This window comes from Lepus europaeus, chromosome 4 (assembly GCF_033115175.1).
Source record: "Lepus europaeus isolate LE1 chromosome 4, mLepTim1.pri, whole genome shotgun sequence".
NCBI classification, from domain to species: domain Eukaryota; kingdom Metazoa; phylum Chordata; class Mammalia; order Lagomorpha; family Leporidae; genus Lepus; species Lepus europaeus.
The window spans coordinates 90,372,542-90,391,751 of record NC_084830.1 but is presented as its reverse complement, the minus strand read 5'-3'; the positions used below and the strand labels follow the sequence as shown (position 1 = coordinate 90,391,751).

Below are 19,210 nucleotides of genomic sequence, written 5' to 3'. Positions count from 1 at the left end.
CCCAAACCTAAAGGAGAAACAGGGGTGAAAAGGCATCTCTTTCCACCAACAGCCAGCCAGGAGCAGCATGCAGTGCTTAACGCCAGCCAGTCAACCTACTGGGGCAGACCCAGTCCCTGGGCATAGGAAAGGAGAATCTGATTGCTAGGGAAGACCTGCATATAGTCAGATCTCCTGCACAAAAGCCAGAGTGTGGGAGAAACAAAAGAAGAGACCAACAAGAAACATTTAAATCATTCCATAAAGCGTTGGCAAAGCAGCTGCAATGGAGACAGAAATGGCGAGGGCTGGGGAGACGGTGGATAAGGCAATAGCAACAGACATCAACAGCGAAAACAGAAAAGACAAGCTCCAAAGCAGAGCCATCTGCCTGGTAAAACAGACAGGCTGGAGATGTCAGAAACCATGTGGCTCACAGGGAAAGGGAGATGGAAAAAAATTACTGCTTGCTTCTTGTCAGCTTTCTGGTTCTCAGTATGAGGAGACAGCTTGACTTTACCCACCATCAGATCTTGTGTGCTACCTATATTTAAGCTAATGAATTGATCTTCCTGTATTTAAGCTAACTGGAGTAGGCTTTTGTTTCGTACAAACAAACCAATCCTGGTGAAGATAAGAACAAGCAAAATATGTTTAGACTTTAATTTACTAAGATATTCTTTTCACCAGTAGAACCAACTACAATTCTGTTTTGCTCTGGTAGAAACTCTAGTAGCTAACTTTTTTCTAAAATATTATTTGTAGGCTGGGTTAAGCCACCACCTGCAGCACCAGCACCCCATATAGGAGCAGGTTTGAGCCCTACCTGCTCCACTTCTGATCCAGCTCCCTGCTAGTGTGGTGGGAAAGCAGCAGAGCTCCTGGCTACAGCCTAGTTGCAGCCATTTGGGGCGTGAATCAGCAAATGGAAGCTCTCTGTCTCTCCCTCTGTCCCTCTGTAACTTTGCCTTTCAAATAAATAAAATAAATCTTTAAGAAGTTATCATTTACATTATTTCTTAGCTAAATGTACAGCTTCTTCTGACAATCTATGAAAAGAGTGCATTTTTTTAGATTATCTTGAAGGGTCAACTTTAACATCACTTAAATTTTAGCAAAAATGTAATAAATCTGGACACATTTTCTTAATAACTTGCACTTCTTAGTACAAAAATTTTTGACAAAAGTGTAGGTTGTCAAGAAATAATAAATTGTACATATCTGACTTTAAACACACAATATGCAAGAGACATCTTGTAAACAGGAAATGTGTGCATGCCTGCACAGGCACAACAACACAGTTCTGTTATGTAGGCGAAGCAAAATTAGATATAAAAAAAGAACAGTCTCAAAATTATCATGTTTAATGTTCTTGTAACATATCTAACACACTAGCCATAAACATAGGAATCTTACAATGTGCTACATCTCACTCACAGTAACTGAACAAGTAACTAAAGAAAACAAACGGCTGAAGTAATCTAAATTCCTTAGGAGTTATGTTGTTTGCTTTTGTTTATTTTATAAATAAGATTTATTTATTTTATTTGAAAGTCAGAGTTAGAGAGAGAGAGAGAGAGAGAGGTACAGACAGAGAGAGATCTTCTATCTGCTGGTTCACTCCCCAAATGCCCACAAAGGCTGGAGCTGGAATGGCTGGAGCTGGGCTGATCCAAAGCAAGAAGCCAGGAGCTTCTTCCAGGTAGCAATTGCCCCCAGTTTGTTGGACAAACTGACTCAGGAGCTTCCTGACAGAAACACTGAGAAGCACATCGCATAGCCCTTGTGGTGTTCCTGCACAAAATGCACAGCCTCAATCTAGTCATAAGGAAGCATCAGAGAGACATTCTAAAAAGTAGCTGCCCCATAGTCTTCTAAGGTAGCAATGATAAGAAAGACCAAAAAATTGTTATATTTAAAACAGACTAAAGAGACAATAACAACAAAATGCAATGTGGGGTTCTAGATTGGACAAAAAATATGAGGTGACTTCAAAAAGTTTGTGGAAAACAAGACATGTAGGCTAGAAGTGAAGATGCCTCTTGAGACATCTGTATTCCATATCAGAGTGCCTGGATTCAAATTCTGGTTCCACTCCCGATTCCAGCTCCCTGCTGCTGTACACCGTGGGAGGCAGTGGTAATGGCTCAGACACTTGGGTTCCTGCTAACCACATAGGAAATTTAGGCTGAGTTCCCTGCTCCCGGCTTTGAGGTGGTCCAGCCTCATCTGTTACAGGCATTTAAGAAGTGAAGCAGGAGATGGGCATTCCATCTGACTGTATTTCTCTACTTCTCATATAAATAAAAATAAGCAAATAATAATAAATTATGATATAAAAAGTTATTGTATTGCTATATAATTCTTATTAAATGTAAATTTCATAAAACTTCAATTTAAGGATATTTACATCAAGATAACAGACTTAACAACCATTTGTTTGGGCAATTCCTCAGATTTTTAATAGTGACAAAAACCTGTCAATTCATTTCCATTATACATGAGTTTATGTTGTCTCCATCAAGATGTAACAACTGCGTGACACACATAAAAGAAAACTGGGAAAATAATTATAAAAATGTAATTAAACTTCTTAAGGAATAAATACAAAGTTTACTTCAGTTTTCATTTTTAGCATTATCTACAAGCCATTCTACTGCTGTTTGATTATTTAAAATATACACATGGGGCCAGCGCTATGGCGTAGCGGGTAAAGTCGTCACACACAGTGCCAGCATCACATGTGGGCGCCGGTTCAAGTTACAGCTGCTCTGCTTCCCATCCAGCTCTCTACTATGGCCTGGGAAAGCAGTAGAAGATAGCCTGAGTCCTTGGGCCCCTGCACCAGCATGGGAAGACTTGGAGGAAGTTCCTGGCTCCTGGCTTCAGACTGGCCCAGCCCTGGCTGTTGTGGCCAATAGGAAGTGAAACAGTGGAGTCAGAATGAACTTTCTCTGCTTCTCTTTCTCTGTGTAATTCTGACTTTCAAATAAATAAATAAATCTTTAAAAAATAAAAAAAATAAAATAATAAAACATACACACACACAAAGCCCAGATAAAATAGGCCAGTGACCACAATGTAACTGCCCCACCCACAGAAAGAAAAAAAGAGAGAAAACATTTAAAAGCAAAGCAAGTTAACTCATTTGTTTTCTCTGTTGCTTCTTACTGGACAGCCTATGTTTCTGTCACTGCTTTACTAATCCTTCAAAACCCAGTTCAGATATTTACTTGTCTAACTGACTGGTCTTATTCAAACAAAAACATGAACTCAATACACAGATCCATACAACTCAGTCACATGCACATGTGCAAAATCTGAGCTGGTTTCATAATTATTGATAAAGTACACAGACTCCATTACCCATCAGGTATTTTATTTTCTTTACTGTCAAGTGGCTATTATCCATCTCTTCCAAATGGTAATTTAGGTTGGTGCTTTGCAACAATCTAAAATTTGTATTACACTGGTATTTCTAAAGTGACTGTAATTAAGTGTAGGGTACATAGTATCCAGGGAAATAAAAAGTACAGTCTCAAGAAGCATCTCTTTTTTTAAATTTTTTTTAAAATATTTTTATTTATTTACTTGAGAGGTAGAGTTACAGACAGTGAGAGGGGGAGACAGAGAGAAAGGTCTTCCTTCCATTGGTTCACTCCCTAAATGGCCGCAACGGCTGTAGCTGTGCCGATCTGGAGCCAGGAGCCAGGTGCTTCTTCCCAGTCTTCCATGAGAGTGCAGGGGCCCAAGGATTTGGGCCATCTTCTACTGCTACCCCAGGCCACAGCAGAGGAGCAGCCAGGACTAGAACCAGTGCCATTATGGAATGCCGGCGCCACAGGCAGAGGATTAACCTACTGTGCCACGGCGCTGGCCCCAAGAAGCATCTCTTAACTAGCAAAGCAGAAGCAACTTGAGACTAGAAAATTGAATCATCAACTGATGGTGAGAAAATGGCTCCAAAGAATTCCTCTCTCCTGCCGGCGCCGCGGCTCACTAGGCTAATCCTCCGCCTTGCGGCGCCGGCACACCGGGTTCTAGTCCCGGTCGGGGCACCGAACCTGTCCCGGTTGCCCCTCTTCCAGGCCAGCTCTCTGCTGTGGCTAGGGAGTGCAGTGGAGGATGGCCCAAGTCCTTGGGTCCTGCACCCCATGGGAGACCAGGAGAAGCACCTGGCTCCTGCCATCGGAACAGCGCGGTGCGCCGGCCGCAGCGCGCTACCGCGGCGGCCATTGGAGGGTGAACCAACGGCAAAAGGAAGACCTTTCTCTCTGTCTCTCTCTCTCTCACTGTCCACTCTGCCTGTCAAAAAAAAAAAAAAAAAAAAAGAATTCCTCTCTCCTTGAAATGGGTTGTGACATTGTTTTAAACCTGGTTGTATTTGTATTTTTAAAATACACAAAACCTAGGATGCTACAGATATTTGGAAAGAGTTCCCCATTAAAAATGTCTTAAGAATAATGTGAAAAATCCCAGGTAGCCAGAAAGAGACTATAATTTTCTAAATTAATTCTGGAAAAATATTAAATCTGGACATATGAGTTTTTTAAATTCATACGGAATATCTTAGTAACATAATTATTAATGTTAAAAGGTTTTCTTCTTCAATTCAAATAAGTTACTCTTTTTTTTTTTTCTTTAAGATTTTGTTTATTTATTTGAGAGGTAGAGTTACAGATAGAGGGAGACAGAGAGAAAGATCTTTCATCTGCTGGTTCACTCCTCAAATGGCTGCAATGGCAAGAGCTGAGCCAATCCAAAACCAGGAGCCAGGAGCTTCTTCTGGGTCTCCCACGCGGGTCCAGGGTCCCAAGGACTTGGGCTATCTTCTACTGCTTTCCCAGGCCAGGCAAGATTGGAAGAGGAACAGCCAGGACTAGAACCGGCATCCATATGGGATGCTGGTGCTGCAGACGGAGGCTTAGCCCCGTAAGCTACTATTTTAATCACTATGCATGGCTACATCCTTAAAGACAAACAAAAATATTGTAGGCATATGGAAACATCACAGAACAAAGTAGCATTACCTATATCTGAGGCTTGGTGAATTTCTTTGTTGTATTAATTTACCTATGTATAAAAGATATAGAATGGGTAACACTCATATAGTTCATTATTCTGTTTGAGAAAAGGTTGAAAACAAATCTAGAAACACAAACAAGAAGTTCTACACAAGATCCTCTACCTACAAAATTCAGTGTGTCTTTCCTGAAGTCCTGAGCTGTCCATATGCACACATTGCTGCTTCTGAATTAGAGGTTGATTACATTTAAAATCATTCTGTAGGAGAAAAATGATGACATTTTATGATGTTAAATTATAAAGTTTGAACTAGGAGTAAATACAAAAGATCTTCAGAGTAAGTTAAGTTGTCATTGCTTATAAATCTTGTCAAATTTATGTGTATAAAAATCCAGTACTGCTGAAAAGAACAAGAGATGCACCAGGAATGCCACAATGGGTATGACAAGATCAGAGATCTGCATGCATCATTTGGAGGGACACCTGTGAGTTGGATCACCCTACCTGACCTCCTGAGTTGAGGGGTCCCAGTGTGTGCCAACTGTCCCCTCCCAGCAACTCTACTCCTCCACTGTATTCCCCACCCCCACTCAGGGTTATTATAATCCATTTTTTAATGTCAATACAGATGTCAAGTAGAAATGGAAAAAACACTGGCTATTCTAAGACCTATAATTCATGAAAATAGTTTTGAATTAATCATAAAATCATGAAAAAGAATTATTTTAACATGTTATATAACTCTATATTCCATGCCATATATAAACTCAAATCTTTCTCTATATTATCAAGAAACCTAATATTTATCTCCTAAAACCAGAATCAAAACCAAAGTAGATAGCTAGCCAGTTCCATCATGCTCTAAGTATCTAATTTAAACTTAAAAATGTAATTTTAATATTATACTCATTATTTTTAAATTCCCTGCAGAAAGAAAGGTTAACTTTACTGTATCCAAATTTATGATTTAGTCTAATAGAAACTTCCAGAGTAACCTAATATCAAAAAATATCAAACTCCTTTAGGGGAGAACAGTAAAAACACCAAAGTTGTACTGGAAATCTGAAAGCACAGCCTCCGCAAACCAGGCTTAAAGACCATCCCAGGGGTCAGGAGAAGCCGAATCTGCTGCCACACAGACTTCTACTCTCATTTCAGCCATGACTGTATTTTAATTACTTTCAAATAGTTTATTCCACTTGGAACATTACAATAACTCATTCTAATCTAAATCAAAACAAACATTACAAAAAAAAAGAAAAATCAATGTGTTTTCAAATTTTCATGTAGCATGAAAGTGAACTCCAAAAGAATTTTATAAGATTCAATCAGTATCTTCAGAATATGGTAGCATATTTCAGGCCCAAAAGTCCATATTTTAGGTAAGCAGAAAGACAGACTTTACTAGTATAGTTTAATAAAAGCAAGTAGGATACTTACACAAAAGCATTGATTGAAACCCCTTTTAAATATTTTGCAAATTTACTTTCCCAAATGATATTCTATTTGGTCTCATAGTAAGCTGATATTAAACTAAATTGCTACTACTAGAGCAATTTTCATTCTCTGGCACAAAGAGCCAAAGACTAAATCACAAGGAAGTACAGGGGTCATATGTGAATTCTAATCTTCCTTCATAGGAAAAAGTCTTCATAAGGAAATATGTAGAAAAAACTGCAACTAAGCTGCTCCATTAAATGCAAAAGAGATATGTCATAATAAAATACTCAATACTCTGGAACATAATTAGAGACAGGAAGGAAAAGGGAAACTTCTAGTCAATAATGAAGAACAAATACCCTGTTTATAAAGATACACACATAATCACACATGGAAAAATGTACTGAGAGACTGAGGCAAGTTCCTAAATTCAAGGGGAAAAATCTAATTTTAAAATTTTCATCTTTCATGTGTGATCTTTGAACAACAAAAATTCTCAACCAAAAATTTTTCTCCACTGGGAAAGGGAAAAAAATCAACATTCTATTTCATACAAAATACAAACAAGAAAAACAGTACATAATAGCAAACACTACATAAAATAAAAAATAAGAATAACATTAAACCCTAGAGCAATTTTTTAAAAGAACTATCAGAATGAAAAAAACTTTATTAATAAAAATGAAAATTACATTTTAGCAACCCTAATTTCAACAAAAAGAAAAAATCTTCAGAAAACATTTCACAGAATCTTTAGAAAAACATCTGGCAAATATTGTGTTTATTGGCTGGAATAGCATTGAACACGATTAAATATCAACATTCTTTAATTCCACAAAAGATATATAAATAAACTGAGAAATATCAAATTATGAAACAAATCATTTATGTTGAAAATTCTATTTTGGAGTAAAGTGACACAAGAGAAATTCAACCTAAAGATTCTGTGAAAGTCAGTTTTATTTTTCCTCTTTGCTGAAAATAGGGTTGCTAAAATATAATTTTTATTTCCATCTTTTACTGACAGGCTTGAAGTTCTTTCCTCCCACTAAATAGATGAAAAACAGTTTAGCATACTCTATGCTTTAATTCCATTCCTCTTGTACTAAGGACATCCAGAAAGTAAAAATACTTTCAGATCATCAAGTGTGGTTAGCACAAGCTCTGAAATTTTCTTCAAGTCTATCTATTTCTCATCTCAGTTTTTGTCATCTAGCCAAATCACCAACCAACTCTATACTAGACCACCATGAGAATCAATTAAAACAGTCTTGTTTTCATATTTACCCTATTCTGTTTTTTTTTCTTCTTTTTTTGACAAGCAGAGTTAGACAGTGAGAGAGAGAGACAGAGAGAAAGGTCTTCCTTCCGTTGGTTCACCCCACAAATGGCTGCTACGGCTAGAGCGCTGCGCTGATCCGAAGACAGGAGCCAGGTTCTTCCTCTTGGTCTCCCATGCAGGTGCAGGGACCCAAGCACTTGGGCCATCCTCCACTGCCCTCCCGGGCCACAGCAGAGAGCTAGACTGGAAGAGGAGCAACCAGGATAGAATCCGGCGCCCCAACCAGGACTAGAACCTGGGGTGCCGGCGCCACAGATGGAGGATTAGCCAAGTGAGCCACAGCGCCAGCCTACAGTGTTCTTTATAACATAAACAAATCTTGTCTTTGCCTTGCCTGAAAACCTTCCAACAGCTTTCACCTCTTTGTACAACAGCAAGAATCAAACAAGAGTCTACAGGAATCCACATAACTAAATCCCTGCCTAACTCGCCTCATCCATATTTTTCAAAGCTGACCGATGCATCTTCCTTTGAATGAGTTTCTCTGCCTGAGCGCTGACACAGAAGGCCAGAGAATTGTCTCATGCAGCAGACTTCCAGTGCAACGCAGAATATTTAGCAACATCCCCAGTGTCTACCCCTCAGGTGAAAGTGGCAACAATCCCCCAAACGTCACAACTAAATGTGTCTCCATACATTGCTTTGAACAAGCCATGCTCATTCTTACTCCATGGTTTTCCTGCTCTTATTCACTCTACCTGAAATGCTTAATTAAGCCCAATAACTGAACCATATGGCTGGTTCCTTATTTATTATCTCAGCTTAATTGTTCTTTTCTTAATCATCCTCTATAAAAAGTTTCATTTATCATCATCAAATCTATAGCCCAGCTTTTAACATAACATGATACAAAGCAAATGTTCAAAAAGTAGCTGCTGTAAGAAGGCATAAAAGTCAGTATTTATGAGAAAAGCATTCAGGTGACAGAATCATAACCTTTAACATATGATATCACAGTAGCACTCCTGGGTATTCCCCTAACCTGCACTGGCTTGCATCTTCAAATGTACTCCTTCTAGTGCACGATTAACTCTTTCCTTTGGAAGCACTAGTAGCATTGTCATCAGTTAGAGGCAGTGCATATTTGTTTATTGGGCCTTGACAAGGATAGTCCAAAACCAGAGCATCCTTCTGCGAAGTGGAGAATTAAGAAGCATCTGAACTTTCCACAAGACAACTGAAAGTACTGAACAGCCAACACACAGCTAAGGACAGCCATGCCAAAAGGAATCTTCATTGGTTCCATCACGTACACAAAGGGCTCCCCGCTATGAGCAGTTATCCTCTATTTTATTTTAAGTGGATACAGAAAAGCTCAACACTCTTGAAAAGCATGACTTCGGTTGCTTCAAAAGCAAAAAGATATAATAAATAAGATGCGAGAGTTGAAACTGAGTTGATCAGTTTTCAGTGTTTTTATACGAGCTGGTAAAATCCATTCAGTTTAACTGTATGCTTAACAGTTAAAACTTGCAAAACTGTAGAAGAATCAGTAATGTAAATATATTACATTAACTCCAGAGAACATGTATTCACTTATACCACAAGGGCCCTCTCAGAAACCTCTGGAGTAGTTTTTGATAGTAATACTTCAAATGTACATTTTGTGAGACCATTAGCACAGTTCATCTCTCTAAAATTATCACATCATTTATGCTCTGAATTACTAAAGTACATTTCTCAGTTTCTAATGAAAATTACCAACTTTAAAAACAATTCATGGGCACATTTTACATAACAACTTTACAAATGGCCCAAACAAGAGCCTGAAGACCAATCCAGAAGTGTGAACAAAAAGCTGTGACATACCAGTTGTGCACCATGAGCTTCTGAACGGCCAGCAGAGCATTGTAGCGGACCTGTTGGTCTTCGTGATGCATGTGGTTCATCACCAGCTGCTTCCCACCAAGCTGTTCAATAACCCTGCACAAAGCAAGAGACTCGGTGAAGATGCTGCAATTATTTTCAAACTTATTCTGTTCATGAGCAGAAAGTTCATGGACCTAATGCTAAGAGATTTTAAAAAGAAAAGTCACAATATATGTAAGTAAGTCAACACATGTCTTAATTATATCATACTCTGAATCATAGATTTAATCAAGTATTTTCTCTTTAGAATTCCTAAGGACAAATCCAACTATTATTCTCAATTATTATAATTAAGATGTATTTAATTATGATGGGAAGACAGAAACATAGAGAGAAATATCTTCATCTGTTGTTCACTCCCCAAACAGCTACAACTGAGGCTAAGCCAGGCTGCAATCAAGAGTGAGGAACTCTGGCAAGGGCACAAGCACTTGGCCCACCATCTACTGTGCATCAGCAGGGAACTGGATCCAGAGTGCAGCAGCTGGAAGTGGAACACTAGCACTTCACTTTGGGATGCTGGTATCACAAGCATCAGCTGAACTCACTTTGCCATAACACTGGCCCCTGTTACTTTCATTTTTTAGTCCAGGAAAATATCATCTACTTGGATACCTCACAGTCTATGGCATTCCAGATTATAGTTTTCAACATAACTGAGTATTGACTTATTACCAGTATTTCTGACTTGCTTGAAATCAAAACTGAATACAATCTAACATTCATAACAATATAAGACCAACATTAAGTCACCAGTTATTGTGCTGTGTCATAGGCATGGGTTTTAGATGTAGAGAATAGGGGTCAGAGGATCAATGGGATATCCCATGTGATCTCTGGCAGTGAGACAGAAAAAATTTGTATCTTCAAGAGCAGGACAAGATAACAACCTACACTGACCTCCTACCATTGTACCCCAGCACCCAGAAAATCTATTTTCTACAGACACAAAAAGAAGTGAAAATGGCTATATGCTTCATGAATAGAAAATGGTTCTTTGTTCCTTTGCAATAGTGGAGTTGTTTAATTTCTTGACTCCAACACAACAGTGTGGATTTCTCTATCCACCTAGTACTGTCAGGTGGTTGACACCTTAACACAATAAGGCATTTCATGATTTAAGACAACCTCATAGATCAGTAAGCTTCTAGAATAGATAAGAAGTACATGGATGGAGGTCAGAGATGAAAGGGAGGCTTTCACCTGTATATCTTCTTATACTTTATGTTTTAAGTATCTTTTTTTCTCTTAAATTCAATAATTTTTTAGAGCACAACATGAGCATAACCAAATACTAACAGAGGGCCTGTCATGTGCAAGGCACTATGTTTTGAAATGTCATCTTACCTAACACATTAACTGGATTATTTACATGAAGCAGGTCATTTAATCTAGAGGGTTTTTCCCTAGAAAAAAAATTGGTCTTTCGCAAAACTCTCAATATCATTTCCCCCGCTTCAAACAATTCCATGACTCCCACTGCTTTTAACAAAAGGATCAAAATCTTTACAATGATCAACAAGGCCTTTCACCAGCTGCTATAGCGAACCTGCCTCACTCCACAGAGCATTCTTAGTTCCTGGGCTTGCTCTGCACATCAGGCTGGGGGCCAGTAGCACTGTAACTTCCACCTGAAGGACATGGGCCTGACCCACACATTTTCTCCACAGGTGCATACATCACTGCCTCCTGGGCTTAGGAGCATTTGTGATACTTCGGCACTACATTTCAGAGCCATTTTGAACAGCAAAACTGTCAAAAGCAAGCACAGAAGTTCAAACGATGTGCCACTAAATAGATCCTGTAAAGGACAAGTGTTTATAGTCCAAGAACAAACACATCATCTTGTTCTACATTAGCTTGGAATTTGCTAATGATGACTCAAATTTTCCACCACAATGAAGTTGAAGGTCACATTGTTTCTGTGCTCATGAAACTTATAATATAGACGGTATTTTGCTACATGGATATAAAAACATTTGCTTTCATGTAAACATAACTATTTTTATCATAACTATTTTATCATAATTATCATAACAAATATAACTATTTTATCAATATGTGTGTAATCATAATATCATGTGATATAATTATATTATGCACTAACAACCATAAACAGAATATTAAACAATAGAATCCTTATCAGCATATTTTAGAGAAATTTGTCTGAATTTTTAAACTACATTAATAGGGAAAAGACCTTTGGAACAAATGAAAATAGTTCTGTGCTTTTTAGGATACTTATGGTTTATTCTAAAAATATATTTCTCTGTTTTCACCAGCTGGTGCATTCCTTAAATGTTCTTGCCAGTGTGGAGCTTGTTAATGGTATATGATAATATTCCAAGTCTTTAAAACTCAAGACACTATTGACTCCAATGGTTTTGAAATACAGTTAGCAAGGGGCCAGTGTTGTGGCATAGCAGGTTAAGCTGCCATCTGCTATGCTGGCATCTAACATGGGCACTGGTTTGTGCCCCAGCTGCTCTGTTTTTGATATAGCTACCTGCTAATGTACCTATGAAAGCAGTAGAAGATGGCCCAAGTTGAACCCTTGCACCCACATGAGAGACCAGGAAGAAGCTCCTGGCTCCTGGTTTCCACATGGGCCAGCCCTGGCTGTTGTGGCCATTTGGGGAGCGAACCAACAGATGGAAGACTTCTGTCTCTCTTCCTCTCTCTCTCTCTCTCTCTCTCTCTTCCTCTCTCTCTCTCCCTCTCTCTTCCTCTCTCTCTCTCTTTCTGTAACTCTGCCTTTCAAATAAGTATAAATAAATCTTTTCTGGAAAAAAATGAAGTATAGTTAGCAAGGTTTTGCAACTAGCTTGTAAGTGAAGAATTCTAATTTAGTTCTACATTAAATCAACAAATATCCTGTCTTTTAAATAGTCTTTTTATAATCTGCCAACTGAAAGATTCTTTTTTTACCATTTATTCAAACATCCACGATATAAAACATTTTTATAATATGAAAGTAACCAGTTCTTCACTTGTATCATAGCAGTGAATTTCGGTGGGGTGAGACTATCCACTGTTGGCGAGACAGCCAGACTCTCTTGGTTGGAGAGCAACAACATATAGTTGGAAAGTGAATGCTTAATAAATAAGCAGCGTACTATCAATTGTTAAAAGCACAGCTCTCCAAAACTTCTTGGCTGGAAGTACGATGAAAAGATAGTATAAAAAAGTAAGTTTTCAAGTGTCAGAAACACTTTTCTACAGAGTCCACGGCAGTAAGTACACTTGTTTTGAAAATTACATGAGATACAAAATACAAAGCACTTCGCATTTAGCACAGTGCCCAACACATAGAAAAAATGCTAATAAAAGTATTACTGTAAATGGTGTGTGATCTTCTGTTTTTATCAGTCTTGCTTTTAAAATTTATTTATTTTTATTTGTTTGAAAGGTAGAGAAAAAGGGAGAGACAAACAGTAAGAGATTTCCCAACTGCTGGTTAGTTCACTTCCTAAATGCCTCCAACAATCAATATTGGGACAGGCCAACATCAGGATTCAGGAACTCAATCAGGGTCTCTCACATGGGTGCAGGAACCCAACTAATCGAGTCATTGCCTGAAGCCTCCAATGGTGCATACTAGGAGATAGCTGGAGAATAGAGATAGGACTCAAGCCCAGGCACTCCAATATGGTATCCCAACCACTAAACAAACACTTGCCCAAGTTAGCTATGTTTTAAAAATTTTACGCAGAATGTTTTTAAAATTATGTGGGGAATATTCACATAAACAAGTAAAAGTAGGAGAGAAGATAGAGTTATCACAGTTCTGGAAAAAAAATAAATACATAGAAGAGAAAAATTGATTTTTATAAACTTTCATCTCAGAGTTTATAGTATTAAAAGTGTTTTTCCAGGGCCAGAACTGTGGCGCAGTGGGTTAACACCCTGGCCTGAAGCACCAGCATTCCATATGGGTGTCAGTTTGAGTCCCGTCTGCTCCACTTCCAATCCAACTCTCTGCTATGGCCTCGGAAAGCAGTGGAAGATGGTCCAAGTCCTTGGGTCCCTGCACCCGTGTGGGAGACGCAGAAGCCCCTGGCTCCTGGCTTCGGATCGGCGCAGCTCCAGCCATTCCAGCCAATTGGGGAGTGAACCATCGATGGAAGACCTCTCTACTTTTCCTCTCTCTGTGTAACTCTGACTTTCAAATAAATAAATCTAAAAAAAAAAAAAGTGTTTTTCCTTCATTATTCTTTTCTGCATTTTTCAAGTTTTCTATAATGAGTAATTGTTACTTAACTATGAATGTATAAAAAATTAATTAGGTTTTATGGATAAAATGATTTTTATTTGTATGTGCTGTTCTAGGTTTGTGTAAAGGAGAAACATTAATGGGATATAAAAGCCTATATTTGAAGAGAACAAGCATGAGTTCTTTGGTAGCTCTCATGTCCCACTGTGTAGTGAATGCTATAGAGGTCACATTTAGCTGTTCTTTTTTCAGAAGTTTACAATCTAGTATGGGAAAGAGACATAATCAGGTTATTATTGTATAACTTGAGAAGTACAATGTAGTGGAGACAGATATATATAGAATATTGTGCTTTCACACAGAAATTGGACATTTGTGTCATCAAAGGTTTGCCTTAAAAAAAAAGGAGAGTCTTGTGTCACAGTCAGTACTTTTATGCAAGTAACAGAAACCTGACTCAGCTTGATTCAGCAGCTTGAAATAAGTCAGATCCAAAGAGACAAATATCAGATGTTTCTCTGATTTATGGCAACTAATATACAGAGTCTGAAAAATTTTAATGTGTATGAGTAAAATCGACATTTAGGATTTATTATTTATAAGTCCTTGCCTATATTCCTGTAGAACAGTGCTCTTTCTTTTTTGTTGTTAATGGAGCATAAAGCCTTTGACTATAAAGTAAATTAAAAATGTCATCACAAAAATTTAAAAAAAGAAAGGGGAAGGGATGTAGAAGGGAGGGGGAGAAGTATCATTACATTCTTACAATTAGACCTATGAACTACATGCAATCTGTTCTCTTTATATTAATAAAACATAAACTTTTTTTAAAAGGAAGCCAAGCTATCCAGGCTGAATGGCAATTGATTTATCCAGTAAGGGTGCTGTTCTGGCTGGCCACCTGACCTTGAAGTTTACTCTTCTTGCACGCAGGCATCAGAATACTATCACTCCTCCTCTCAAGACTGCTCACCCTGCTTTCCTCCTTCACTCACTCCTGCTGGAAGTCTGGGGAAACTACACCTGATTTGCTGAACTCAAGCCATGGCAGAAAGAGGGCTGAAAAATCTCCATAAGAGAGTTCAACATGGCTCTGGTATTGTCACAATGTTTTAATGGTTGGAACAATATTTACTACACTGGATTCTTGCTATTTAGTCAGATAGGCAAAGGGGGGGTGTACATCTGCAGTAGAGAACTGTCAGGCACTGGTCTTCGAAGTGTGGAGCCTCTGAGGCCTCAGGCAATGTTTGCTTCCTAAAAAAAAAGTAATGACAGGGCCAGCTCTGTGGCGTAGCAGGTAAAGCCGCAGCCTGCAGTGCTGGCATCCTATATGGGCTCCAGTTCAAGTTCTGGCTGCTCCACTTCTGATCCAGCTCTCTGCTATGGTCTGGGAAAACAGTAGAGGATGGCTCAAGTCCTTGGGCCCTTGCACCCACATGGGAGACCTGGAAGAAGCTCCAGGCTCCTGGCTTCAGATCGGCACAGCTCTGGCCATTGTAGCCATCTGGAGAGTGAACCAACGGATGTAAGACCTCTCTCTCTCTCTGCCTCTCCTCTCTCTGTGTAACTCTGACCTTCAAATAAATAAATAAATCTTTAAAGAAGAAAAGAAAAGAAATGGCACAGCTGTGTTCTCTACAGCATGGAAACATTAATTATGAATTTATTTACTTCTTAGACTCATGTTACAAAGGTTATAAGTGCTTTATAAGGACTGAATTGGCAAGTACAATTGATTGGTTAAATGTGTTTGTTGTTTACTTCTGTGTTATTTGTGTTTATTATGGACAATTATTAAATTTGCAGCTTGGGAGCAATTAACTGTTGTGTTACATTTTCACATGATTTTACAAAAATATATTATTGGATAAAAAGCATTTCTTTGAACTACAAAAGCAGGCATGAAAATAACAACAAACACATAGCCTAGTGGTTAAAATACCAGTTAAGATGATCCCATACTGTATCTGGGTTTAACACTCAACTCCAGATCATGGGAGAAAGTGGTGATGACTCAGGTAACTGAGTTCCTGCCATCCATTTGGGAGCCCTGGACTGAGTTTCCAGATCCTAGCTTCAGCCCATCAGAGTCCCTGTCATTATCAGTATTTGCGGAGTCAACCAGATCTGTCTATCTGCTTCTCTCAAATAAATAAGTACTTTAAGAAATATGTAAATCAAGCATGAACAGGGCTTCAAATGCATCAAATGTAAACCTGCATTATGAGACAAACCTGAGTGATGAAGGAAAATGATGGATAGGAAATATGGTATCTAATATCTTCTGCATAGAGATTAGATGACATGCACAAGGTCACATAATTACTAGGCGGCAGGGTTGGGATTTCAACCTAACAGCCTGGTTTAATCTGTGTATTTAAATCACTGGGTGATTCTATACTGATGTATGTGGTACCAATTAGCTATCAGCACATGTACTGTGCATATATGAAGATCATACTCTTGATATCTCAGGGGGGCATTATTTGTACTGGAAGCAGTTTGTTGCACTGAGAGCTGACAGAAACCAATTACGTGCAGCAAACAGTTATTGCTGTGTAGATAAAGACTGTATACAACCAACTGAATTGGAAATTCACAATGTGCCTACTAATCTCATTAAGTGTTGAAATAGGGCAAAAATATAATCATAATACTAGTGGAACAAAGGCATAGAGAATATAAAACTCTTCCTTTCCAATTAAATGTGTCAGTCTTGAGTAGCAGCTTGAAATTAAAGTTCTTCAATTACATAATTTTTTTACCATGTTATAAAAAATGTCACTGCTGGGCCGGAGCTGCAGCTCAATAGGCTAATCCTCCGCCTGCGGCGCCAGCACACCGGGTTCTAGTCCCAGTCGGGGCACCGGATTCTGTCCCGGTTGTCCCTCTTCCAGGCCAGCTCTCTGCTGTGGCCCGGGAGTGCAGTAGAGGATGGCCCAAGCCCTTGGGCCCTGCACCCACATGGGAGACCAGGAGAAGCACCTGGCTCCTGGCTTCGGATCAGTGTGGTGCGCTGGCCGCAGCGGCCACTGGAGGATGAACCAACAGTAAAGGAAGACCTTTCTCCCTGTATCTCTCTCTCTCTCACTGTCCACTCTGCCAGTCAAAAAAAAAAAATGTCACTGTTGGCTCTATGAGTGTATGATGCATGAGACAGCACTTTTACCAATAATGTTAGGAAAGATCATTTGTATTGCTTTAAATGACTTAAGTGGCATATTTCAGTGATGGTCATAGTTTAAACCAATCACTTAAGTTCCAAATGTCAGTATCAAATTCAACTGACTTGTAGTGAAAAGGGATATATCATGGAGAGTTTTTATTTTTGAAGTCAGGAAGTTTTTCTTTTATTCATGAGGAAAATAATTAACAAGGTCTATAGTGAAAAACAGTATCCAAAAGCCACAACCAAATATAAAGAACTGTCTTCATACTACTAACTACAACCAAAGAACAGGCTGACACCTCAAAACAGGTAGCAGCCCTGTGTTCTCACTCTTATTCAGAATGGGTTAATCAATGGAGGTCTGATAGGGTCGTAAAGAAAACTCTAGTGAAAAGTCTCCTGGGTCCACACAGGACCTGAACATCCCAAACTCTCTGGCAGAGGCTCAAATTCTTGCAATCATTCCTGCTGATACCAGTTACTGAGCATTTTCTTAATTCAGTAGCAAGAAAGCAAAGAAACAGCAAAAAAAAACAAAATCAAATACCTGAGTATAAACATCGATCACAATTCAAAAATATCTGTCTAGACACTTTTTTGTAGATGATCACCAACAATTCTATAATTGTCATGAAATAGTTATCCATAATTTAAAGCATAATTAAGTAATTGTCAAAATTTAGTGCTACGATTACTCTTTTCCAGCAATTTCAAAATTGTTCATCTATAAATCCACTGAACACCCACCTATTAAATCTAACCACAAAAGAACCTTTAACTCAGAAAGAAAACAATCAACAGTAGCTTTTTTCAAGAAGATTCAAAGAGGACAGTCTTCAAGGTGCTACATAATAAGAAACAAAGGAGCAGGACATTACATAGGAAATAAGATGCCCAAGACACAGTGGTGAGGGGTTCCAGAGTAAGGATGAATATTTGTCCACAATGGAAACATAAGACAAAGTAGCATGACCTGAGTTTTGGGCCAAAACAAGAGCACTGAGGACCAACTGCAGCGATGATGCAAGCAGTAGGTAGCCAGAGAAGGTAATGGTCGGGGGAGAGATAATCCCATGTAGGGGAAGATGGTACAGAAGGGAGGAAGAAAGGAGTGGGGCAGTAGAACTGGATGTTATGAAGGCAGAAGAGGCTTCTCATCAGGCAGATCAGGTGTACAGGGTAAAACCAGAAGAAACATTTGAAACATCAGCTGGTTAGTGATGTCAGTAGTGAATCAAGGCAGGGATGTTAAGTTCTTCAATAAGGTTTTCACTTTTACAATTTTGGAACTTTGTGATATTTTAACTTGATTTACTTTTTAGCAGTAATAAATCTGTGAGGGAACTTCAAAAGATTCATGGAAAATGGAATAAAAGATACAGCATAGCAATCTTATTTCTTAAAATAAGCTGTCATAATACCAGCTATTTAGTCCATCTGTAAGGAATTGAGGGTCCTGGAAATTTAATCATGGTAATGCAGTCTTTTTTAAGTTACTAATTTAAAAAAAATGGGTGCCCTTGAAAGAATTTTTTTTAAACATTAGGAAACAAAAAGAAGTCAGATGAGTCAAATATAAGTGTAAGGTGCACGTTCTTTGGTTTCTCATCAAAGCTCACAAAATTGCCCTTGGTCATTGCAAGGAATGTGCAATAACTCACTTGTATAATGGACAAGGACTCCTGAAAAAGCTTTGCTGGGTGTTTTTCTGCTAAAGCAAAATACTCTCATAGTAAGCAGATGTTATTATTCTTCAGCCTTCCAGAAAGTCAAAAAGCAAAATGACTTAAGCATCTTAAAAAATGCTTGTTAAAACCACTGCTCTTGAGCAGGTTGCTTTTGTTTTGACTGGACCACTTCTACATCTTGGTAGCCCTTGCTTTGTGCTTTGTCTTCAGGATCATACTGATAATGTCGTGTTTCATCTCCAGTTCAATTCCTCTTGTTTTCTTAATTTATTTGAGAGGCAGAGGGACAGAACGACAGAGAGCTCACATCTACAATTTCACTCCCCCAAAAACCTTCAATGACTGGGGCTGGGCCAAGGGCAACACCAGGAGCCAGGAACTCTATCTAGGTCTCCCATGTGAGTGGCAAGAACCCAACTATTCGAGCCATCACTACTGCCTCCTAGGGTTCTCATTAGCAGGAATCTGGAATTCGGAGCCAG

The 19,210-nt window shown here is 38.7% G+C and overlaps 1 protein-coding gene across 2 annotated transcripts in view; it reads right to left on the bottom strand.

The window, feature by feature from the left end:
* Window positions 1–19,210, bottom strand: part of ATP6V1H (ATPase H+ transporting V1 subunit H) — a 113,997-nt gene that overhangs the window by 16,752 nt on the left and 78,035 nt on the right. For both annotated transcript variants that reach the window (XM_062189589.1, XM_062189588.1), the window contains one exon: window positions 9,596–9,709. In XM_062189589.1, the coding sequence (XP_062045573.1) occupies window positions 9,596–9,709 (114 nt within the window). The remainder of the gene's footprint in view (window positions 1–9,595; window positions 9,710–19,210) is intronic.